Source organism: Mauremys mutica, chromosome 3 (genome assembly GCF_020497125.1).
Source record: "Mauremys mutica isolate MM-2020 ecotype Southern chromosome 3, ASM2049712v1, whole genome shotgun sequence".
Taxonomy (NCBI): Eukaryota; Metazoa; Chordata; order Testudines; family Geoemydidae; genus Mauremys; species Mauremys mutica.
The window spans coordinates 31,822,483-31,848,763 of NC_059074.1; the positions used below are offsets into that span (position 1 = coordinate 31,822,483).

The following is a 26,281-nucleotide window of genomic DNA, read 5'->3' on the forward strand; positions in this document are numbered from 1 at the left end:
ACCCTTCCCGGAAAAGGAGCAGGTCGGAAAGAGGGAGCAGGTGGAGGGATTGCAGCAGAGGGGCAATAGCAAAGGCAGGGGTGCAGGAGTGGGTGCACAGGGAGGGGAAGAAGCAGCAGAGAAGAACGCGGAGGATGGAAGCACCAGCAGGGAAGAGGAGAGGGGGGAGGAGGAGCCAGCAGAAGGTTGCCTGACTGGTCTGGACCCAAGGCCTTAGAACGCGGGCCCTGAGGGGAGGGAGGAGAAGGCGTGGCGCACCCCGTGCGCGTGTTCGAAAACTCGAACGTCACAATAGCGGCCGGCGGCGGCGGCTCCTGCCCGGTCCCAGCCGATCGGGGCTGGTTTGAGCTGGTGCGTTGTCATAGCGACGCAGTCTGGCCTATAAATACGAGCTCTGCGGGCGCTACGGCTTTTGTCAGTCAGTGCTCTCGAGCGAGGCGGCCGGCGGGCAGCGCCTGTGGCGGCTCCTCCAGCCCGGCTCCTCCTCGGGCGGCGCGTCCACCCCGGCTCCAGCCGCCGCCGAGCTCCGCGGGGCCCGTCTCTGAGGAGGAGGCACGGGACTAGGGGGCCGACCGGCTGCCGGGCGAGGCGCTGCAGCATGGCGGGCGCGGACTGAGGTGAGGGGGCCGGGCGCGCTCTGCCGGGGGAGGCGGGTAGGAAGCCGGCCGGCCGCTAGGGCCACGTGTCTCTCCGAGCCGGGCGCGGGGCCGCGCCGCGCAGCGGCGATAACCCGGCCGGGGGCGCAGAAAGCGGGTGTCCCGCGCAGGGCGGGGAGGGGCTGCGGAGCCGCCAGCCGTGCCGGGGGAAGGGGCTGCGCGGGCGGCTGGCCCCGCGGCGGCTCCCGTAATGGCCTGGCGGACGCGGCCCCCTCCTGCGCCGCGGGCTTGGACCCGGACCTCGGCTGGGGCGGGCCCGGCCCGGCCACCGCAACGGGGCCGCGGGGCTGAAAAGGTACAAAATAGCCCCGGCGCCTGCAGTAGCGCTCGCTGCAGACCAGTGGGCACGTGGGCTGGCCTGGACCGCCTACGTGGAAGGGGACTCTGAGGTTTTCCTCTGCGTTTATTTTGGCTCCTTTTAAATTGGCCCGCAAGTGAATGCCTGAAACCATCTGCATTTTGAAAAACATGCAGCGCTGTTAATGAGGGGTGCCTGCCTTGGGCCGGGGGGCTCCGTTCAGCTGCTGCTCCTAGGGCTGGAGCGTTTGTACTTTGGAGCGAAGCAATTAAACGTTCACCAAGGTTTATAGCGCTGGAGGTGAACTTTCTTTGTGACCTATCAAACCACGTCCGTACTCCTTGGGGGATGTAGGATGTGTTCTCATTTACAAGAATTAATCAGTAAGACGCTGCATGCAGAGACAGTCTAAAGTGATGCTACAGACTTCCTGTGTGTTAAGCATGAGCTAAAACTGCCTGTAGAACAGTTTGTGATCACATGAAGTCATAGCTCTAATTTCGTCATAGTAATTGTTGAAAGAACATTAAGGTTGTAAAGTCAAGATGCAAAAATTACGAAATGCCAGAGTTAAGGTTGCCAGCCCCTTTGTGTACTGGGATACAGTTTTCATTACATGATAAACTATTTTTTCCATAGTATCCTTGCACCTTTCAGTGCATATGGCAAACAGGACTCACTAAATGTGACTATTTGGCATTTTATAGCAATTAAAGGGAGCTGTGATTTGAACATAGATGTCAGTTGCACATGATTAAAAATCAGGTGTCCGTTTGTCTCAAATTGGACACCCAGAAAATTAGTACATAATTGACCACTTGTAAAAAGTTTAGTTTAAGTGACTTGCATAGGAACTCTGTGGCAGAGACAGGGGGAGACTCTACCAATTCTCCAGGGTTGCATTCAGCTGCCTTATTCTTCCAGCAGTCCTCTGCCTCATTTGTTAAACACCTTCCAAACTTCTCCTCAGATGAGGCAGCAGTCTTACAGACAATAGCCTTGTTGACTATTCAGCCCCAATTTATTTCCTGTCCATTGAATGAAAGAAGGTTCTGGGAGAGGTGTGAGGCTAATGGTAATTATAGATCCCCCCCAATGCATACAACACTAGGGCATTTCCTGAGTACTAAATTTTGCAGCCATAATCCTTTTAGCACAGTGTTTTATGTATTTTCCTAAGCTTTTTAAAAAAACAAAAAACTGTAATGTGGAACCATATCAAGCTCTGCCCAAGTCATTAGCAGGGTTGGGGTCTTTAGATTTACAGCACAGATGTCTACCACTTGAGTTAATAAAATAATTGGTTGCCATCCTCCATTTGGACCAGCCTGTACAGATGCATGAAATACATATGCTTGAAAACAGAGACTTGGGAATTATAAGTTCAGTTCCAGATTCTGGAAGGGAGTGTTCTCCAATGGCTTCAGCCCTTGTACCCTAGCATTTGAGTGAGGCTACTTTTTCTTCAGTTGCCTGGGTGCCTGTGGGGGAAGCATTGGCAGAACAGGAGAAACCATCTCCTGTCCTCCTTTATTATCACACCAACTTGGCAGCCATGTGGAGCAATTGCAGGGAAAGGCGTATTCAATCCCTGGTCTGGAACATATTCTGTACAAACAATTTTTAGAGAATTTAGCTGCCAGCCTCAGAGTATGTGCAGATAGCAATTTTCAGAGGCATAACTTGGCCAGATGTTTGTTGCATATGAACTACCTGGAGAGGGACTTGAAAGAGATGAAATTATGAATGGTATTAAATGGGCATGTTTAAAAATACTTGTGATTTTTTTATATAACTTGCTCTACTTAGTATGTACTCTTCAATGTATTCCTGTTTCTAAAGTAGAAAAATGACAATTAAAAAAATCCTAGCTTCCATATCAAATATATTTAATCATTCTCTTCTTTTCTTTGAACAGTTTCAATGCAACATCATACAACTGCTGCACAGAGGACAGAAAACTTGCCTTGATCTATCAAGACTCTGCTTTTCTGAAGCACATCTTTGGGTGCACAGTTGAAAGAATTTGAACAAAGCTGATATTTCTTAGTTGTCCATGTAAGTTTGTGGATCTTGACTATCATTTAGTGTTCTGTGTGTCTCTTTTTGCTAATTTGAATGAACTAACAAATACTTCTTTCGATATCCACAGTTTGTTGCACTTACACTCTTAGAAACAATGAACAGCTTCAGCAATGAGGAGTTTGACTTCACCTTCCTTGATGAAGGCTTTACTGCCAAGGATATTCTAGACCAAAAAATAAATGAAGTTTCTTCCTCTGTAAGTATGCTAGCAAAAGAGTGCATTTTCTTAAAATACAATTTTATATATTAACTGTACTCTAAAACTTAGAAATATGGTACACTTTCTGCTCAAAAAAATCCTATACTGTAACTTTGCAGAACACTGAGCTAGGGGGCATAACTGAAGATGACATGATATTTTTTTCTTTTAGGATGATAAAGATGCTTTCTATGTTGCTGACCTTGGGGATGTCCTAAAGAAGCATTTCCGATGGTACAAAGCACTCCCTAGAGTAACACCCTTTTATGCCGTCAAATGTAATGACAGTAAAGCTATAGTGAAGACACTTGCTACTCTTGGTGCAGGGTTTGATTGTGCTAGTAAGGTAAGACCATCAAAAACTGAAGATAACTTCATATATGGATGTTATATATGTTCAAACAAAGCTGAAACAACTGAGTGTTTCTTGATTGTCAGTGCTGCATCTTCACACTCTTTCTGGATGAGATCAGCCATTTGTTTGTTTCTAGCTAGTAGTGTGTAATCTATTTCTTCTTTTTCCAGACTGAAATCCAGTTGGTACAGAACATCGGTGTACCTCCAGAGCGAATAATATATGCAAATCCTTGCAAACAAATCTCTCAAATTAAACATGCTGCCAACAGTGGTGTGCAGATGATGACTTTTGATAGTGAAGTAGAGCTAATGAAAGTTGCAAGAGCTCATCCAAAGGCAAAGTAAGGGTTTTTTGGTTTTGTGTATCTTAATGGACTTTTAACATGTTTAAATTCACCTATCCTTATTAGCTGTGTGCCTAGGTAACACAAACATTCAACTTTATTTCTAAGCTTTTAACACTAACACAATTGGAAGAGAACACAGAAATTTTTCTGTCAAGATACACATTTTTGTCAAGTACTGTTTTGTATCATATTGGCTTACAAAGAACAACGACAATACAAACTTGCTTGCATGCTAAATTAGGTCCACCTTTGTCAAGCCAACTTTGCTGTAAAACGCTGATTTAAATTTGACTTAAAATAGATCTCTCAATGGTTCTCAAACTGTGGGTTGTTACGCCAAAGTGGGTTGCAACCCTGTTTTTAATGGGGTTGCCAGGGTTGGCGTTAGACTTGCTGGGGCCTGGAGCCAAAGCCCGAGCCCCTCTGCTTGGACCCAAAGCTTTAGCATTTTAGCCCTGGGTGGTGGGGTGCAGGTTACAGGCCCCCTGCTTGGAGCTGAAGCCCTTTGGCTTTGCCACTCTTCTTACCCCTCCTTCCTAGCCTGGGGTATGAGGCTCAGGCTTCAGCTTTGTTCCCCCACCTGGGGCAGAGGGACTTGGGCAGGCTTAGGCTTTAGCCCCCTCATAACTACACGACCCCCGTTTCGTTGTCAGAAGGGGTTTGTAATTCAATGAAGTTTGAGAACCCCTTATATAAGTTTACAAACCCCATTCTCCTGACCTGAAACCTATTTCAACCAGATTGTCTGTCTGCTGCTCTAAAAAAATCTAGAGGATTGGCACTAAATTGGATACTGTTTCTAGGCTAGTCTTGCGCATCGCAACTGATGACTCCAAAGCGGTTTGTCGCCTGAGTGTTAAATTTGGAGCTACCCTCAAAACTAGCCGACTTCTTCTGGAGCGGGCAAAAGAACTTGACCTTGACATTATTGGAGTCAGGTTAGTAATAACTTTGATCTGTATATACAAACTGTCAAAACACCCATCTAGAAATATGCATTGTAATCAAGGTCTCTATAAATGACTTACCAACACACAAGAACTGACACCTTAATCTGCTACTTATATTACCTTTTTGTCTAAATAGTTACTTAAATCTTCCAAAAGGCAACTGAAATTTGCATCTGTTTTCCAGTTTCCATGTTGGAAGTGGCTGTACTGACCCAGAGACCTTTGTTCAAGCTATTTCTGATGCCCGTTGTGTCTTTGACATGGGAGTAAGTATGAACTTCCTTGCCTAAGAGCATTGCTTCTGGACCACTATTGTATGGTACTGACCATACAGCTGACTTGTCAGAATGAAATGCCACTTGAACAAAATAATCTACAACTGTGGAACCAAAAACTTAAAATAAGAAGCTTTATAACCTTTCCTGTACAGTTAGTATTCAGCGTTATATGGTCAGTTACTTTTTTGAATCTTGGTAATCCTTTGATAGTTGACCCACTATTTAAAGTTTTGTGGAAAAAGACTTACTACATTTTATGACCAATTTTAAAAAGCCTATTTTGGGGGGGAGGGGGTTAAACATTCCCTGTTCTTACAAAGCACTAGTGCAGGAGAACCAGCAAGATAAGATAACTTGCTTCTGACAAAGAAAACAGACTAGTATCAGTAAAATTAATTTATTTTTAAGAATTTAGTCTTCAAACTGAGTTGGTTTTTGACCTATGTTAGACTATTCAAGAATTACTTCGTTGCTTGACTGTCCCATTTTAACATGTTCACATTGCAGACAGAGCTTGGTTTCAGTATGCATCTGCTTGATATTGGTGGTGGTTTCCCTGGTTCTGAAGATGTCAAGCTTAAATTTGAAGAGGTATGATGATTTCTAATTAATACTTGGTTTATCAGGTTGTGGAGATATTTTGATAGAGTAAAGTTGGGCAGACATTTATTTACCTGGTATCTTGCTTCCCTTTGATTTTGTATTAAGACTAGTAGAATCAAGAACAAAGATTCTGAACTGAAGTAGTAATTTCTTCTGTTAATTGCAGAATCAAGTAGATGATGGCCTTAGCCCTTTAAATACATGTATGGTTTTAGTTAACAGACCTAGTAAATGTAAACATGACGAAGGCTTGTGTTAGAGGGCTTTCCCTTCACCCTCCTACTTCCCTGGTTCTTGTCACAGGCAGCAAAAGACCAGAAGTCCAAATTGCAGACAATGCAATGTTTATTGCAATTAATTTCCAAGCAAGCATATTCTGAAGCCCTTCACACCAGTTGGGCTTATCTCTATATGCCAACAGTCTTTTCCCCAGTATCCTCTTCCCAGCTCTGACGCCACAGAACATTTACCCTGTGTCCCTATTCCCTGTTTCTGTTCTCCCTCCTTAGCAAACATGATTCCAATTTCCCTTCCACTTCCTGTTTGACCTCAGTTTATATAGTAATATTCTCAGCTATACCTTAACCAGTCATTTTACTGAAATTTAACTAAACCAATCCTAACATTTTGTAACATGATTAGAAAATTAATTATATCCCACTACCCTAACTAACTTGCACCTAGCAAAATTAATGATACAAGTAGACAAAACAATAGAAAAGTAGGGGCCATAAAGATAAAACAATACAGAAATGGGGGTTTTACAACCATTGATAAGTGATTTCTTGCCAGATAGGATGCTATCAAACAAAATGTTCTTTAAACATCTTAAGATCTGTTTCTTTATCTGATGGTGATGGGCACTATCAGGACAAGGACTGTCTTCATAACAGCCCAATATCACCTTATTTCAATGTGACTGGTTTGGAATGTGAGGATGTGACCATAGGTTTCCCAGCTTATGGCTGCTCCTGCTGCTTGGCCTCCGACTAAGGCCTTTGGCTTTGCTCTTACTCTACCCTAGTGAGAGAAGGCCCATACACAGGCAGACAGATTTTGATCCTTTGTTTTTATACCTCTAAGAACTTAGATGTATTTTTATCACTTAGCTGGTTAAAGTATAGGCCTTTACAAGCAGGCCTGAATATCTGTATTTCTAACACTCCACGCCTTCCTTTTTTCTTTTGGAATCCTCCTGCCCAGGTATCCCTAGAAAAGCATAAGGTGTATGACGACACATTTCCTGATAGGGACAGGCATCAAGATGGAATGTGTCGATGCTCCATCTGTCCCACTGCCCCTTGTGTAGTACAATGCCCTGCACCTTCTTTCGTACGGGCATACTACACCTATTCCAGTTAGTGTTCCAGATTCCCATTATAGTGGGCCTGAGAAGGTTGGGGTCCATGTTGTCTAGTACACTGGTTTGGGGGGGGGGGGCACTTACCACATTACTTATAGGTTCTAGTTAGTGGCTGTTCTTTAGAGGGTTGTGCCCCTCTATCCTATATACAATGTAACACAAGTATACTTAACAATACACCAGCCAGTATGATAACCCACAGCAACCCGAGAGTCCTGACCACTGTAGTATAGTCCAACATCCTGACCACCACCCAAAAAACTGCTTCTCCAAAATTTTAACACCATTTTGGAGAATATATTTTAAGTGGTGTCCAGTTGTTAGCAGTTGCAGCGAGCTGCTCCTGCAGCCTTCACATGCTTTTTGTCCATATCATGAGTCCACTGGATATTTACAGAAAAATAGGGTATTGTCCAAACAAGCTCAACCATTTTGTATGGAATTTGGGTAGCATGCACTGGTTCGATTGTGCACAGCAATGAGTTCCACAGATCCATATGTGCACCATAGTCCTGATGGCAGCATGTAGATGTGTGTAACTGTGCCAGATGCTGGTGGAATTGTGTCCCCAAGTGTTGTGTACATTCCTAGCAAACACTCCATATAGATCACCCCTTATGGCCCCTATTTGCAAGAGGCCATTAATTCTGCCCCTCCATGGCATTTTCTCAGGGCAATTACTTAACTGAATTATTGTCCATTTTACACCATTTCATCCTCCCCATCTATCCCCCAGTGGTTCACAAGCTCCTCCCTTTCTCATTATTCCCATAGGACTCATGGGGATCACCTTAGTTGCATTCCCTTCCCATGGTAGCATGGTAACTATTACATAGGTGCTAGACCCAAAGTTGATTTCTTAAGGCTGTTCTGGAGTAAAAACTGGGGCCTCTGTTTTAGTGACAGCCTTATTTTATCAATTGAAATGTTGTTGAGACCAAGGAAAACTCATTTTCCCATATTACTGTGGGAAATACGTTAACTGTTCTCATGTTTTCTTCCAGTCTTGTTTTCAATTTCTAATATGAAGAAATTGCTGCCTTGCCCGGTATAATTCTTAATGCTGGCCCTAATGTAGAACCAGCTAAATACAGGCAGGGTGCTGTTCAATAAGATCAGATGCAGTACACTGAAGTCTAAATGCTGATTTAGAAATGAGAACTCATCTTTCTACTTCAGTTAATACAGACACAAATAGTCTAATCTGTGAAGCTTCCAGAAATAACTAAGAGATGAATAATTTTTTAGTGCTTTTACACCCTATCTTTTTTTATTCTTTTGTTTAGCCTACTAAAATATGAGGAATTTGTGATTAGGAAAGCATGTACATCTGATCTAGAAACAAAACAACTCTGATTCTGTAAAAATTCAACTTCCAGAAAGGTCAATTGCTCAAACTGACTTGTGGGAAGCCATCCAGAGTGATTCTCATTTAGTTTAAATCTCTTAATTTCTGCAACATTTTTATAAGTTTCTGTTTTATGCCTTATTAACTGCATGTTGAAATGACTGTTAGTACCTTGTTGTCTGCAAAAACTAATTTCATACCAGTAAAATCTTAAACATGGAATAAAACATGGGGAGACACAAACACTTAGACCATGTAAATGGCTAATGCCGTGTACTGATTTGTAGCACTTTGACTGGGCTGTTTTCAATCCTTATCTTTTTGGCTCTTGCAATAGCTAGTTTAATAACTTTAGTTTGGTACTTTGTACAGTCACTAACAACCTTACGTGTCTCTTGGTTAGATCACAAGTGTAATCAATCCAGCGTTGGACAAATACTTTCCTTGTGATTCTGGAATAAGAATTATTGCAGAGCCTGGCAGATACTATGTTGCATCAGCTTTCACACTGGCAGTTAACATAATTGCAAAAAAAGTTGTATTAAAGGAGCAGTCAGGTTCTGATGGTAGGTAAATCTAGATCTTCTAATCTCATTTGCAACCAGATTGGAAAATGAGTTTTCTAAGGTTCTTATTTTCATCTTTTAGATGAGGATGATACTAATGGCAAAACTCTTATGTACTATGTGAATGATGGAGTGTATGGATCATTCAATTGCATCCTATATGATCATGCACATGTTAAACCAGTCTTGCAAAAGGTACAGTATACCTCCAGATTAGGGGTGGTCTCTCTCTCTCCCTCTCTCTCTCTTCCCCCCCCCTCCCCTCCCCCCCCCTTTGGCTTAAGGGCCACACTGGAGTTCTGAAACTGTATGGAGGGCTGGATAGGGAAGGCTGTGCCTCCCCAAACAGCCTGCCCCCATCCACCCACTGACTGCCCCCATCAGAAACCTCAACCTGACCACCCCCCTGGAACCCCTTGTCCCTGACTGGAACCCCCTGCCCCTTAGCCAACCTCCCTACCCCCTTACCATGCTACTCAGAGCACTGGGACTGGCAACTGCACCACCCGGCCAGAGCCAGCTATGCTGCTGTGCAGTCTAGAGCACCGGGGCAGGCCGGCAGCTCTCAGTCTCACTGCCCAGAGTGCTGGCAGCATGGCGAGCTGAGGCTGTGGGGGGACAGTAGGAGAGGGGCCAGAAGCTAGCCTCCCCTCCGGGGACCTTAAGGGCCAGGCAGGACAGTCCTGCAGGCCACATGTGGCCTGTGGGCCGTAGTTCCCCACCTCTGCTCCAGATGCTAAATCAACATAGACTGCTCATTCCACTGTGCAAATAAACTCAAGCATAATGCCTCTTTTTCCACCCACCACCATCTTTACATCCTACCACCACTCCTGGCAAACATGGGTTCTGGGCCATTCAGTGGAGCAGATTCCAAAGCTGAAGATCACTTATGTAGGATTATGTAGGGGGAGGGATAGCTCAGTGGTTTGAGCAGTGGCCTGCTAAACCCAGGGTTGTGAGTTCAATCCTTGAGGAGGCCACTTAAGGATCTGGGGCAAAAATTTGGTCCTGCTAGTGAAGGCAGGGGGCTGGACTAGATGACCTTTCAAGGTCCCTTGCAGTTCTAGGAGATTGGTATATCTCCTATTATTATTATTATTATTATTATTAGGAGGCCCTGCCAGCTGCTATTTTTCTTCTGCACTTTAGAGCTGGAGTTCTATGCCTTTAATCATCTCAATCATGGCAACTATTTGTTTGGGGAAACTCCTGCTTTAGGCCTGTGTAAGAAAAGTAGAAGGATAGTCAAAAGTAATTTGTAACTTCTCTCCTTCAGAGACCTAAACCAGATGAGGGCTGTTATTCCTGTAGCATATGGGGACCAACATGTGATGGCCTGGATCGTATTGTTGAGCGCTTTGACATGCCAGAGTTGCAAGTTGGTGATTGGATGCTATTTGAAAATATGGGTGCCTACACAGTTGCAGCTGCTTCCACTTTCAATGGATTCCAGCGGCCAGCAATAAATTATGTGATGTCAAGGCCAGCATGGTTAGTAACTTGTTGCACTTCTGCTTTAGATGGGAGACCCTTACTAGGTCTGCCAAGAGCTCTTGATAGTTATTCACTTGAAACAAAACTCCTTGTTGACTACTTATCCACAGGTCCATTTATTATAATTGACAAGTGTTACTTCAGGTAGTAATCTTCTATAGCTAGCAGGATTTAAAGGGATGCTCTCTAATTATAGTAGCCTAAGACTACATTGCTGAGGTTTTTTGGTGTTTTAGGGGGCCCCAGGAAATAAATATCAGCTCCCATTGGTTTTCAATGGGATTTGGACACATTGCCTCCTCAAATGCCTATGAAAATTCCACCCTAACATAACAGATTACTTAGTAAAACTTGCTATATTCGCTCTAGATACAGTGCTAACACATGCCATTTCCCCTGTATAGTAGGTCATCCCTTTTTGCATGGGTCTTTCACATAGCAGCTAAGGTGTTAATTTTAAAATGGGGGTGTGCGGGTCTCTGTAAAACCACAAATTTGGCTGAGAAATTAATCAGGTGAACAGTAGGCTTAAAAACATGTCTGTCACTTAGATTGCTTTACAGATTTATATTGAATTACTGTTGTCTGACAGGAAGAGAATTTTCCATTTGCCAGAGACCTTGCAATGACTATTTCTACTCTGGGGTGCTTAAGTTCTCTAGTCTGAGTGTAGCTGTACTGGCAGTTACTTTTTTTTTTTTTTAAACCAGTACTGTAAAACCACCTCATGAGTGAAACTAGCTACACAGTAAAAGCACAATTTTGCCAGCATAGCTGGGTCAGTCCAAGGATTGTACCTCTTCATGCCCCTCAGCTATGTTGCCAGAAGTCTGTGTAGACCTGGTCTAACTTAAATTGGTGTCCCAGCATCTAGCCTGATGGTATGCATTTAGCCCCTTTAACACATTTAAATTGCAAGATTTCATTTTAAGTGTCTAGCTTTCTGCTTTCAAAATACAAAGTTTCCAAATATGAATGAAGTGTGAACTAATGTAGACTCTGACATCTTCAAGAACTTAGGTGTTCTTTCCCCCACCCCCCCACTACCCAAAGTGAAATGCTCAGTTTGTTGTAACGAAGCTTAATGTTCCTCTGGCCTGTTCTGCACTTAAATTCTGCTGGTGTCAAGTAGGAGTGGAAAAATCGCATGCAACCCAACATAACTGCATCTACATTAGGGCTTTTGCTGTCAGCAAAATTGGGTGGGATGGGGTGTAACTAAGGGTGTAGAGGGGAGGCTGAGTAATTTATTTGGGCACATTCAGTCATTCTAATCCAGGGGTAGGCAACCTATGGCACATGTGCCGAAGGTGGCAAGCAAGTTGATTTTTTTTCAGTGGCACTTGCACTGCCTGGGTCCTGGCCACCAGTCCCAGGGGCTCTGCTTTTAATTTAATTTTAAATGGAGTTTCTTAAACATTTTAAAAACCTTATTTACTTTACATACAAAAATAGTTTAGTTACCTATTATACACTTATAGACAGATCTTCTAAACGTTAAAATGTATTCCTGGCACACACAACCTTAAATCAGAGTGAATAAATGAAGACTCAGCACAGCACTTCTGAAAGGGTACCGACCCCTGTTCTAATCACTCAATGATGCTGAATGCAATTCTAATTTAAAGCTGTTACTTCATGATTCACATTCTACTTCTGAGCAAATCTGTTATCAGATCTGGGGATGAAGTCGGATCATAATTTGACCCGCCCAACAATCCATTTGATACTGGAATCCATTAAATCAGGGTAAAATATATAGACTGTTTTCTGACTTTTTTTTTCCTCTCTCTCTTCCCTCCTCCCCCCCCCCTACTTAGGCAACTAATGCAACAGATTAAGGAGCAAGGTTTCGTAGCTGAAGAGGAGGAGCAGGATGTCAGTACTTTGCCACTGTCTTGTGCCTGGGAAAGTGGAATTGAACATCATCCGGCAACTTGTGCTTCAACTAGTATTAATGTATAGATATTGTTTAACTGCAAGTTTATTAATTGAATCTCTAGGGCATTTTGGGGACCATTAACTTAATTCTTGCTAGAATTTTTAAATGGTTTTTTTGTTTTTTAAGTCTAGGGTCAGCATAAATGCAACAAAATGGATGACTAGGAGATGGGGGTCACATTATCTGTGTTCCTATGGAAACTATTTGAATATTTTATATGGATTTTTACTCGCTTTCAAGTATGCTACTAAAGATTAACCCTTGACTGTCAGACAAGCATTTGTAGCTTGTATATTGGCAGAATGGGCTGAGCTTAGTGTTGTGACCTAACTTTTAAAATAAAGTGTATTGAAATAACTGGCTATTCTCTGGTATACACAAATTTAAAACTGTCATGAATGGATAGTGAAGTATTGGTGGTTGCTTTATGCCAAATAGAACTAGTAAAGGATGTGCAGTGGATTTAGCCTTGTAAAACTGTCTTGAAAGCATACCAGCTAAGTTTAGCATTGCATAGTGTACAGTAAACATGCTCTTCTAGGTTTTTATGGTGAATGAGAGCTGAAATACTTATGCACTGGGCATCAGAGGTGGTTAGTCCACTTCTCTAATGGATTGTCTGTTTTTTTAATGTCACTGACTAGTAAAAGATTTTAATGCAAACTAGAAGAAGCTGCTAAAAATAATCGGTTGAGTTAAAATTAATTGGCCACTCTAATATGCTACAGTGAAAGATGCTATTGAAGTCATCTCAAAGAACTTTGCACAGGTCAGAATTTACAGTTTGCTATGATGGTAACCAAACTTTTAAATATAGGTGGGTGGGGACTAAGGTTGTCAACCCTCCAGGGTTGCCCTGGAGTCTCTGGGAATTTACATATATTCTTTTCATAAAGATTAATCTTCTAGGAATCGTACGATCAAAACTAACAACCTTAGTGCAGACTGAGCTATAGAAGTTAAGGCCAGATCTCCAAATGTTCCTAAGCGTTTCAGTGCCTCATCGACCTGCTGCCTAGGGGAATTGTCATCCCTGGGAATGTTTGCTCTAAGGAAAAAGTAGAACCTGTAGGTCCCTGGTCTAGGTTACTGAGATCTAGTAAGATGCAAGACTTAATAGCAGATATATGAAGGATAAACAACTCTACGAGCACATCCACTGATATAGAAAAACTTTAGCTCCTCTTTTTTTAGAGATTGTTAGAGAATCTTAAATACAGTTCTTAGTTTTAGAACTTTCAGCTACAGTTGACTGATTATTCCACAGGCTTGTGCAGCTAGGCTCATTGCATAGGCTTATCTTTTTTTCCTATCTGGCCTTCAGTTGAAAATCAGATTTTAACTCTTCAGAGTAAATGGTCATCCCCACTTAAAACCATACCAGTTTCTTAGGCTCCTATGTCACAAATTAAATAAGACTCAAGATTATATGACAAATAGATGCTTAACATTCTCCACATTCCAAGACCCATTTGTCTGTATAAAAATTGAGGCAGCTAGAGAAACTACTGATGTGCAATATCCCAGGCTGCTTGGGGCGGGGATTAGTTTCTCAAATAAAAAATAAATTCTTCAGTGCGTTTCCACAACTGTCTGTCTTGAAAGCAAAAGGCAAGGCACCACAACAGTTAAATACCAAAGTCCATGATCATGAACACTAAATGTGATTGACATAGAACAGCTAGTGCTTCTGCACTGTGACAATTGAGACGTTTAGGAAAAACTATAATGCAGTGAGACAATGCAACACTTTAAGCAACCTTGCACTGGGGAAAGTTGAAGAGGATGCTTTGGTGTTATGCCTCAGATGGGGAAATCTGTATTTCTGTAACTTAATGGCACATGATTCAATTGTTTTTTCTGTAAATAAGTCTTCCAAAATAAAAGTTTGATTAAAATGAGCATTTGTTCAACTGCTCAAACACAAACTTCAGTTAATTGCTATTTGTTTAGGCCTTGTAAACACAGTAGCATGGATTCAGTTTAAGGTGGTTTAGTTAACTTCACAAATTTTTGCACATGTTTAAGTAACTATTTTAAAATCTTAAACTGCTGTAACTTTCTCATGTAGACATACCCTGAAGTTTGGCATCTGCTACTGAGGTTCATGACAATGCATGTCCATCTCTGACATTGAAAATGGAATTACAGGACTATGCTGCTTCAGACATGGTGCAGTAGTAAATTGATACACTTGCCCAAACATTTGTTTCCCACTCATGAATGGGTAACACCTGTTATAGGAAAGTTATATCATGGGATTTTTAATTTATTTTTAAAGCTGTTACTACATGGTGTGCTGTTTCCTGTGGGAAGTATTTTTTTTCTTTTCACTTATGTCACATCTGTTCTGTTCCTCTCAGAAGCTAGGGCTAGCACCATGGGACTAGCCAACTGCTCACAGATCAGTTTGTCTTCTGTAGTTCTATATAAACTTCAAAATCAGAAAAAAAAAAATTAAATGCAGCATAGAGTGCTATTTTCATACATGGAATTCTGTACTACACCATTCATGATGGATGAGTAAACCTTGCCCTCAAACTGCTCCCCTGTGTAACTATAGCAGGTACTCCACAACCCAAGTCTTGCTGTCTTTGCTATGCAGGCCTTGTCTAGCCAAGGAAATAAATGTCTTTAAAAGATAGCCAACAGATTTTAAACAATAGAATTTACAGGTTCTGCACCTTTTAAAAAACTACTTAGCTGGTTATTATCAACCCAACAAGGACCCTAGGGTCAATCATGAACAGATGTTTTTAGAAGTGTGTTAAACCTATCTAATATTAGCCAACATGTTCCTAAATACAACCCAACCTATTTTCATACCCTAGATATGGCCACTGTGAGATGTTTTCTGAGCAGCTTGGGGGGAAAAAGCTGCAGAGCCTTGGTTTATGGTAGCAATCTTCCTCTTGGCCATGGCAGCGCCACACCTGGCCTCAGCATAAGGATAGTGAAGTATAACCAGGTTTTGCTACATCCAGTGCCATACTCCAAATGGCAGGGACCTGACTCCAGCCATACATTCTGGCTATGGAGGGTCCCTCACAAGGTGAGTAGACTGGCTGAGGTGTGTGACCAGCCTCCAAAGAGGTTGAGCCACCATTCAGCATCGCAGAGCCATGAATACAGGTAGGGACAGTAGGGTATGCTGTGGGCTGCTCGCTAAAGGTAATTTATCTTCACCTATGAACCTGCTGGGCCATCACATCCTCCATCCTTGGTCACCACACTTGTCAGTCCAAACCCAGCTATATTGTTTCTTGCTCCCCAACAGTGACTTCTGCAGGAATTCCACCTCTGGATGCACATCTAGTTTGAGGTCCTCCTGTGTCTTGGGTCTCTCCTCCCCTGGCATGTGCTAGTTTTGTGTAAAGATGATGTTTGAACCAGACTCTGCTGCAGCACCACTGCATGCTAGTGCCTGCTTTGTTAGATCAGCATCTTCTAGGAGGGGCCATTTGGTGGAAACGGAGCCTAAGCCAGCTCCACTGCATAGGCTGTGCACCAGCAAAAGCAGTCCCTTCTGCTAGAGGCACCCAAGGACTCTACTCTCTCTTCTGACACCAGCAATCTGTTTCTTTCCTTCCTGGGTTCCTGCTTGAAAGCTGAGCCGTATTAAATCAAAGGCATAGCTAGAAGCCTTCCAAGAATTCTTTTGGCCTGTCATCTCTCACTAAGTCTTACTTGGGCTCTGGGGCTCGGTGGTTTGATGATCTCCTAGCTGAAGTTAAGTCATTTTAATCTGTGGTTGGGCACCACTTGCAAAGGGGTGGCATCCCACTGAAATCCCATGGGATGCTGTCCAGGCATAGGGGGTCAGTAAGTGTGTGATTACCTCTGCAGATTTAGGACCCAATCCTGCAATCTCATCTGTACAAATAGACCCTTTCACCTATGTGAAATCCAGTTGAAGTTGACCAAGGTCCTAGAACATAAGAACATAAGAAAGGCCGTACTGGGTCAGACCAAAGGTCCATCTAGCCCAGTATCTGTCTACCGACAGTGGCCAATGCCAGGTGCCCCTGAGGGAGTGAACCTAAAAGGCAACGATCAAGTGATCTCTCTCCTGCCATCCATCTCCATCCTCTGACGAACAGAGGCTAGGGACACCATTCTTACCCATCCTGGCTAATAGCCATTTATGGACTTAGCCACCATGAATTTATCCAGTCCCCTTTTAAACATTGTTATAGTCCTAGCCTTCACAACCTCCTCAGGTAAGGAGTTCCACAAGTTGACTGTGCGCTGCGTGAAGAAGAACTTCCTTTTATTTGTTTTAAACCTGCTGCCTATTAATTTCATTTGGTGACCCCTAGTTCTTGTATTATGGGAATAAGTAAATAACTTTTCCTTATCCACTTTCTCAGCATCACTCATGATTTTATATACCTCTATCATGTCCCCCCTTAGTCTTCTCTTTTCCAAACTGAAGAGTCCTAGCCTCTTTAATCTTTCCTCATATGGGACCCTCTCTAAACCCCTAATCATTTTAGTTGCTCTTTTCTGAACCTTTTCTAGTGCTAGAATATCTTTTTTGAGGTGAGGAGACCACATCTGTACACAGTATTCGAGATGTGGGCGTAGCATGGATTTATATAAGGGCAATAATATATTCTCAGTCTTATTCTCTATCCCCTTTTTAATGATTCCTAACATCCTGTTTGCTTTTTTGACCGCCTCTGCACACTGCGTGGACATCTTCAGAGAACTATCCACGATAACTCCAAGATCTTTTTCCTGACTCGTTGTAGCTAAATTAGCCCCCATCATGTTGTATGTATAGTTGGGGTTATTTTTTCCAATGTGCATTACTTTACATTTATCCACATTAAATTTCATTTGCCATTTTGTTGCCCAATCACTTAGTTTTGTGAGATCTTTTTGAAGTTCTTCACAATCTGCTTTGGTCTTAACTATCTTGAGTAGTTTAGTATCATCTGCAAACTTGGCCACCTCACTGTTTACCCCTTTCTCCAGATCATTTATGAATAAATTGAATAGGATTGGTCCTAGGACTGACCCTTGGGGAACACCACTAGTTACCCCTCTGCGCCTCAGCCTGCAGAATCTGATCTATGTGAGGAACAGACTAGCACAGAGAAGGGAAAGATTTTAACCTTCCTATCTATACAGCTTAATACATAGGCCAGAAACATGAGTTTTCCTTTTAACAGCTCTGCACTAAAGAATTTTAACAGATGACACAAGCATTTGGTGATTATCATGTCAGAAGAAAAATATTAATATGCTCTAAAGAAAGAGTTCATATGTTTAACCTAAGTACATCACACATCAGTAGTGGAGGGGAAATAGCACCAAAGCTTCCAGTATCTCTGTCCCAGGCTGCTTTGAATAAACATGCCACAAATGTTTTTAATTCTAATTCATGCTTGTCTAAAGTAAAACAATCTAGCTGAGTGTCCTAAAATAGAAAGGAATTTGCACTAGGGACGTAGTATATGCACATGAAAAGGTATGTCTTCTGACAAGCCTTGCTATTCTTCAGTTGTAGTTAAACAATTATAGAATATGGTCAAAATATGCTGTAAATCATAATGGCACTGTGTTAGGAAAACAGTCTCAGCATTCCAGCCCAGCTACTGCCAGTCTTAACATGAGACATGGCAGAATTAAATGTTTATTTTATTTAATCATTTCAACACAATATCAATGTTTATTTTTTAAAGCAATTTAAATTTTCACAGTTGTGCTCAATAGATGGGTGTTTTAAGCATTTTTTTTTCCAATTTAAATTTTCACAGTGGCAGGAAATTGGGAGGGAAGGGGGGTTTGGTCAGATAACTGCTGCAGGCACAAAATAATTATCAAATGACAGTAGATGTGACACAAAAAGTTAACGGTTTATAACCATAAAAATTGCAAACTAAATATCCTTAAATCACATGTTAAAGTCTCTAGTAGCATTTTACTTACAGTGCTGGGCTGTATCCTCAATGGAAATATTTTTTTCATGGGGGGGGGTAGGTAGGGGCGTGCATGGCTGCCGGAAGATTTTTCCCCTAGCAGTATCTGTCGGATCCACCTGGGCGCCCCCTGGAGTCACACCTTCATGGCGCTCAATATAGAGCCCTGTCGACCCGCCACCCCCTCAGTTCCTTCTTACCGCCAGTGGTGGTTAGCTGGAACTCCCCGAGCTTTTGTCTCTACAAACTCATTTAGCAGTTTCTTACATTGTTCTCCATTAGTTTTCCATTGTTCATTAATAGTTAGTGCTGCTCCACCAGTGACAGTCGCTGCCCCAGTGGAAGACTCTGACCCCAGCACCTAAACTTGGGCTTGTGAGTCATCTGATTGGAATCGACATGAACAAGCATTCAAAAAAGAAAAAATGGTTACTCACCTTCTCATAACCATTGTTCTTTGAGATGTGGTGTTCACATCCATTCCAATTCCCACCCTCCTACCCCTCTGTCAGAGTAGCCAGCAAGAAGGAACTGAGGGGGCGGTGGGGTGGCGAGGCTCTATATTGAGCACCATGAAGGTATGACTCCAAGGGGCGCCCAGGCTGACCTGGTGGATGCTGCTAGGGGGAAAATATTCCAGCTACCGTGCCCGGGCGCGTGCACACACCTGATTGGAATGGACATGAACAACAACTCTTGAAGAACAACAGTTCAAGAATGTGAGTAACCATTTTTTGTTCTTCAAATGGTGTCCCTGTGAGTGCTCTACTCTAGGTGGCGGTGCGTCCTTGCACCAGAGAGTGGAGATTTTTTGTAGCCATGCTCGGTCAGGTCATGTACACACAGTAGTTGTCTTGCAGTGCTGTTGGCGCCTCATATAGCGCGCGCACAACCTGACCCCCCCCGCCCTCAGTTCGTTCTCAACCGTCCTTTGCTGCAGACAGAGCTCAGTGGCAGTGCTGCCTCATTGATAATTTCTGAAAGAAAACAAATTTAGATAGTAGTTCAGTACTTTAGTCTTTAGATAGTTTTTCAGAGTACAAACAGTTCTTCTTAGAGACTTTTCTTAGTTAAAAAAAAATTCTTTTCTCTTTCTTCCTAATCCATTCTCTAGTCTAGAGTTAGAAATAAGTTTCTGCTTCTAACATCTTTAGACTATTCCTGTCCTCATCTCCCCAGCAGGTTGGGAGACCTAATGGATGATATGTCGGGTTCATCCAGTTTTTAAAAGTGCAACTTGTGCCATGAGCCTGTGCCATTCTCTGATGGCCACTCATCCTGTGTCTGTTGCCTGGGGGAAAATCATATCCCCCAGAAACAGAAATGTGGCTATTGTAACAACTTAAAAGCAAGGGAAAGACAGGAAAATGGTACTGATGGAAAAGTCCCTTTAACCTCCTCAGGAAACATCATCCACAGAGTCACACAGCAACAAACCCCGCAGCAGTGACAAGGCTCCAACTTCCAAAACTTCTAGAAGGCAAGCCATGACCTCCCCAAAGTGAGACTCTTCACAAAAAGAAAGCTTCTCCAGTGAGGTCTCTACTCTCGGTGCTGAGCTCATCCAGACAGAGCATCTGAGGCATCGGGAACCTCCAGCACCATCCCCTGTGGACCTCTGCTGAGCCCCAACATGCTGAATTGGAGTCAAGATGTCACATCTCCTCCTACGGCACCAACTCCAGTGCAGATCTCAGCATAGAAAATGGCATGGCCACCAATACTGCTGCCACCAGCACCAACTCATTCATTGGCTCTGGCAGACAGACCGAAAACAGCACCAACTGCTGCCACAAAGACTGACCGCAATTCTAACATGGCACCAAACACAGTGGGATTGGTACAGTTCCTAAACCAGCGAGATATAGCGGTCTCCTCGGTACCACAATTGCCACTGCTTGGCACCGAACATTCCCCGAGCCGCTGGTCTGAGCAGCCTCCTTCGTCTCCCACTTCTGAGTCCATGAATAGTAATGAGGAAGGAGATTTCGTCCCAGCCAAAGCAATGGACTTTCTGTTTTCACACCATCAACCCAATAGTTGGTCGAGGCTGCCAATCATCGCAACAAGCAACCCCAGTTCCGTTCCACACCACAGGATAAGGAACACAAAAGACTAGACCTGTTTTGGTGCAAAATATATTCCTCAGCCACTCTTCAATTTAGAATTGCTAATTACTCTGCTCTCTTGGCTATTTATGACTAATCTAACGACACCAAATCACAGGATCTCATAGAAGATCTCCCTGAACAGAAGCATCCTCAACTTAAGGCCATAATCAACAAGGGTCAGATAATAGCTTGCACGGCGCTACGTGCCTGAATGGACGTGGCAGACACAGCTGCTCGAGCAATGGCCACAGCAGTGGTCATGAGAAGGACGTCCCGGCTGCAAGCATCAGGGATCCCAAAAGAACTGCAGCTAAAAGTGGAGGACCTTCCCTTTGATAGGGAAAAGCTCTTCTCGTCCAAAATAGATGACATACTCCATACCATGAAAGACTCTCAGGCCACGTTGCACACACTAGGTATATACACCCCGCCTAATAAGCTTCGATGTTATACACCATACCAGAGATCATGAGATACCTGTTTTCACCGTCAACAGCAATGACACGTCGATCAAAATAGAAACAAACAACGATCCCAGAGACGGCAGGCCCCACATAATCAGGTCTCGTCCATCCAACCATTTACATCCAAGCCACAGTTTTGAAGTATTGGTTGAGGGTCTGACTGACCTCCCCACAGTTATAGCACCCCCAGACACTCCTACCTATATTTTTGGCCATCGCTTGCGCCCATTTTACCATGCTTGGGCTGCTATAACCACGGACCAATGGGTGCTGGAGATCATAAGAGCTCTTTTCATCCCTTTCATCTGGAGAAACTCCATCTCAAAGCATGACTCCTATGTGGTTCCAACATGGTGAACTAAACTGTTCAGATAAAGTAAAACACGTATTACTAAATAGCCGTCGGTCCACCACTAGAATACTTACCTTCAGAAGTGGAAGAAATTCTCTCTATGGTGTAAACAAAAACAACTAAATGCGACCACGGCGCCTCTACCTACCATCTTGGACTACACATTAGAACTTAAAGAATTGGGCCCAACCAAAAGTTCAATCAAAGTACACCTGGCTGCCAGTACAGACCTCCATGATCAAATAGAGGGAACACGAGTTTTTGCTCACCCTATCATAAGGTGCTTCCTAACAGGTATACAGAACATGTAACCAGAAGTCCGTCAACCTACACCACCAGGGGACTTGAATCATGTACTCAAAAATCTCACAAGACCACCCTTTGAACCACTAGCAACTTGCTCTCTCCTACATATGTTGATGAAGGTAGAATTCTTGGTGGCAATCACGTCTGCTAGACAGGTCAGTGAAAGATGGGCACTAATGGCTGAAACCCCTTATACTGTGTTCACCAAAGACAAAATCACATCACAGCCTCACTCAAAATTCTTGCCCAAAGTAGATACACCTTTCCATATTAACCGAACTATACACTTACCTGTGTTCTATCCCAAACCTCATAAGGATCCACAAGACGCTGCCTTACACACGCTAGATGTCAGACGGGCTGTAGCATTCTACTTAGACAGAACCAAACCATTTCACAAGTCACTAAGACTATTCATCTCCACAACAGAGCGCTCCAAAGGTTCCACAATATTGACCCAAAGACTATCTAAATGGATCTCCACCTGTATCCAAACTTGCTACCGAATACACAACAAAGGAACCCTCTTTGGGCATCAGAGCCCATTCTACTCATGCCATGGCAACATTGATAGCATTCCTAAACAACGTCCCTTTAATAGCTATATGTAGGGTTTCAACCTGGACATCAGAGCACACTTTCGCAAAACTATGCCATCACCAAAGCGCTATTTCAGACACTACAGTTGGCCTTACCATGCTTTCATCCAATACTCACATATAACTCTGAAGCCCTATTGTCTCTAGTGGGGCACTGCTCTACAGACACGTAGGCCTGGGCTACACTAGTGGGGGGGGGGTCGAACTAAGATACTTCGACTTCAGCTACGTGAATAGCGAATAGTGTAGCTCAAGTCGAAGTATCTTAGTTTGACTTACCTGGCCGTCCTCATGGCAGCAAGTCGACTGCTGCGGCTCCCCCATCGACTCCGCTTACTCCTCCTGCCGAGGTGGAGTACAGGCATCGATTAGCAGGTCGATTTATCGCGTCCAAATGAGACGTGATAAATCGATCACTGATACATCGAACACTAACTGCCGATTCGGCGGGTAGTATAGACATACCTTTAGAGTGGAGCACCCACAGGGACACCACTCAAAGAAGAAGTTACCTTGTACAGTAATGATGGTTCTTTGAGATGTTTGTCCCTGTGGGTGCTCCACTACTCACTCTCCTCCCCTCTACTTTGGAGTTCACATAACCAAGCTCGGCAGTAGAGAAGGAACAGAGGGGGTTGGGTCGTGCACTCGCTACTTGAGGCACCAACAGCACCATGAGATGGCTACTGTGCACGCACAACCCGACCGAGCACTGATCTCCAGTTCAAGGACGCACCGACACCTAGAGTGGAGCACCCACAGGGACACATATCTCGAAGAACCATCGTTACTGCACAAAGTGAGTAACTTCTTCATCCTCCTCATGGAGGCTGCACTCTGGCCACAGTGTGACCCAGGGTTGGCAGAGCCCACACCCAGGACCTCCTCATCGGTGCAGAGTGCACCGGCACTGACGTTGCGTGAGTCGGCACCGAGGAAGGACTCAAAGGAGATTTGGCACCACCCCGGCTCCGCCCATAGACAACCTTCTGTGGGGCACCGGTCTCAGTCCCTGGTGCCCCAGAAGAAGAGGAGGCCAACCCAGCCTAAGGAGCCTGAAGCAGGGAGACCCGAACTGGGCAATGTCACCTCGGCCCCGCCGCCTCAACAGGATCTCGTTGACTCCTGCCCCCTTGGGGATCCAGTCGAGTCCAGGCCCTCACTGCTCTTCAGAGCGGCATGGCCGAGAGCTTCAGCTCCCCTCTATGCTGGAAGTTTTTGAGGCGGCCCAGGACCTTATGCTCCTCACGGCACCATCCTTCCCACAGAGGAGAGATAAGTCACCGGTGACTTCCTGACCCCCCATCCCATTAAGGGGAAAGCCAGCAATGATGGCACACCAATCCCTGTCTCTGACACATCTCTCCCCGGCATGGTCTACCCACGTGGGGGAGCCGCACTGGTCCCCCAATCCCTGGCACCGCTTGCTGGCACTGTGGAGCACCGCTCCTCTGTGGTCTTCCTTCTCGGAGACCTTGGAGTTGGAGGTGGAATCCTACCACTCTGATAGGACCAGGAGCACTAGGTCCATGTCCCAGCGTGACCGCCAGCCCTATCCAGTGCCATGGCTGGTCCAGTGGCAAACCCCGATGTAGAGGCCCTTCTGGATGCCCTGGGCTTACAATCAGAGCCAGGTACCTAGCCAGGAATTGAGGTCCAGATTGGCACCGGTGGCGTCAGCGTCCTTTGTCCCTCTGCAGGCACCGTCGTCATTGATACCATCAGCAGCAGTGATGCCCCTGCCTTCACCTGTGGCATCAGCACCGGCACCGTTGACAGTGGCGGTGGGGATAGCTTTGGCACTGGCGACCTCGGCACTGCAGACTGTGGAGGCAGCGGCACGGCAACATCGGGTGCCACGTGACCCTCTCGGCGCTGAGAGGAGTGAGCAAGGCCCAGTGCTAGGTCTTTTGTCCTTGTCCTCCCCAGATGAGGCTGTTGTGGGCACATCAATTGCCCCAGCCTTGGAGGACGGCAGGGTCTTGCAGAAGTTGCTGTGGCAGGTGGCCCAGAACCTGGGGATCCAGGCAGAGGAGGTGGTGGAGGACACCAACCTGATGGTGGACATCCTCTACCTCTCCGGACCCACCCGCATTGCCCTGCCACTGATTAAGACCATCAGTGAGACCACAAAGACCTTGTGGCAGACCCTGGCCTCTTTGCCCCCTACAGCCAAGAGGCATGAGAGGCGGTACTTGGTCCGCCAGCTCATTCTCTATTGGAGGGAACTATCTCAGCAGGTCGTTTCACAGCCATGAGTGGTTCCTTCACCCAGACTTCGCAAACTCCATCTTCCAATGGTGGGGTTTTCCCTGGATAGACCTGTTCACCACATGACGCAACAGCAAGTGTCAGCAGTTTTGCTCCTTCCTGAATCACAGCCCGGGCTCCATCTCGGATGCGTTCCTTCTCCCGTGGGGGTACCACCTCCTATATGTGTTCCCCCCAATCCCTCTCATTCACAAGGTGCTTCTCAAAGTATGGCGGGAAGAAGCTTCAGTGATATTAATAGCCCCAGCCTGGCCACGCCAGCAGTGGTACACATCTTTCCTGGAAATGTCCATGGACACCCCAGACACCGTGCTGCTCTTCCCAGACTTGTTAATTCAGGATCACGGCTGTCTCCAGCACCTGAACCTCAAATTGCTGCACCTCACAGTGTGGAAGCTCCATGGCTGAACCCAATGGAGCTCACTTGTTCGGACCCAATTAGACAAGTCCTCCTTGGCAGTAGGAAACCCTCCACTAGAGCTACCTACCTGGACAAATGGAAGAGGTTTTCTATCTGGTCAGTGCAACACGGTCTGTCTCCGACGCTTATGTCCAGACCCCTTATACTGGACTACCTTCTCCATCTCAAGCAGTAGGGGCTATCCAGGTCGTCAATTAAGTTTCACTTGGTCGCCATCTCTGCCTTCCATCCAGGCACAGGGGGTCAGCCATTTCCTGACAGGACTCGACAGGCTATAGCCACATGTCTGATAGCTGGTCCCGGCCTGGGACCTCAATATAGTCCTTTCCAGACTGACGGGGCTACCCTTCGAACCACTGGTGACATGGTCCCTGCTCTATCTCACGAGAAAGGTCACCTTGTATGAATCTATAAACTCAGCCAGGAGGGTGTGTGAGCTCAAGGCCCTAACATCAGAGCCTCCCTATACTGTGTTCTACAAGGACAAGGTTCAGCTCAGACCGCATCCAGCGTTCCTCCCTAAGGTTGTCTCCCAGTTTCACATCAATCAGGACATCTTTCTCACAGTTTTCTACCCTAAGTCACATGCAAATAGCAGGGAACAATGGTGTCACTGGATGTTTGCCGGGCATTAGCCTTTTACATCGAGCGAACCAAACCGTTCTGGAATTCCATTCAGTTGTTCATCATGGTAGCGGACAGACTGAAAGGTCTTCTCCCAAAGGATTTCATCCTGGATCACGTCTTGCATCTGAGAATGCTATGGCCTGGTGAAGGTGCCTGCCCCTCTGCTCACTGTGCACTCCACCAAGGCACAGGCCTCGTCAGCGGCATTCCTGGCACACGTTCCAACCCAGGAAATATGCAGAGCAGCAACGTGCTCCTCCATTCATACATTCACATAGCATTATGCCATTACCCAGCAGGCCAGAGATGATGCCGCCTTTGTAGAGCAGTACTTCACTCAGTGAACATTTAAACTCCGACCCCACCTCCAAAATTTAGGCTTGGAAATCACCTAATTGGAATTGACATGAGCAACCATTCGAAGAAGAAAAAACAGTTATTAACCTTCCTGTAACTGTTGTTCTTTGAGATGTTGTTCACGTCCATTCCAATATCCACCCTCCTACCCCTCTGTCAGAGTAGCTGATAAGAAGGAATTGAGGGGGCAGTGGGTTGAGTGGAACCTATAGCGAGCGCCATGAAGATGTTGCAATGATGAGCAGAGCAATGACTAAGTACCTTTGAGGATCTAGGCCTAAGCAAGCTACCCAAGATCACATAGGCAGTCTGTGGCAGAACAGAGACTTGAACCCAGGCTGCCCAAGCCCCAGGGTA

General features: G+C 44.8%; 2 protein-coding genes across 2 annotated transcripts; one reads left to right on the forward strand and one right to left on the reverse strand.

The window, feature by feature from the left end:
• The first annotated feature begins 400 nt into the window (after positions 1-400).
• ODC1 (ornithine decarboxylase 1) lies at positions 401-14,391 on the forward strand. The gene is made up of 12 exons (XM_045010542.1): positions 401-617; positions 2,873-3,012; positions 3,107-3,235; positions 3,411-3,584; positions 3,764-3,936; positions 4,746-4,880; positions 5,077-5,158; positions 5,678-5,761; positions 8,888-9,050; positions 9,133-9,245; positions 10,330-10,544; positions 12,368-14,391. The coding sequence occupies exons 3-12, from the start codon at positions 3,134-3,136 to the stop codon at positions 12,510-12,512; spliced, it is 1,386 nt and encodes a 461-aa protein (XP_044866477.1). The 5' UTR covers positions 401-617; positions 2,873-3,012; positions 3,107-3,133; the 3' UTR covers positions 12,513-14,391.
• On the reverse strand, positions 416-1,108 carry LOC123366149 (atherin-like). The gene has a single exon (XM_045009298.1). The coding sequence runs from the start codon at positions 1,106-1,108 to the stop codon at positions 416-418; it is 693 nt and encodes a 230-aa protein (XP_044865233.1).
• Positions 14,392-26,281: the final 11,890 nt, after the last annotated feature.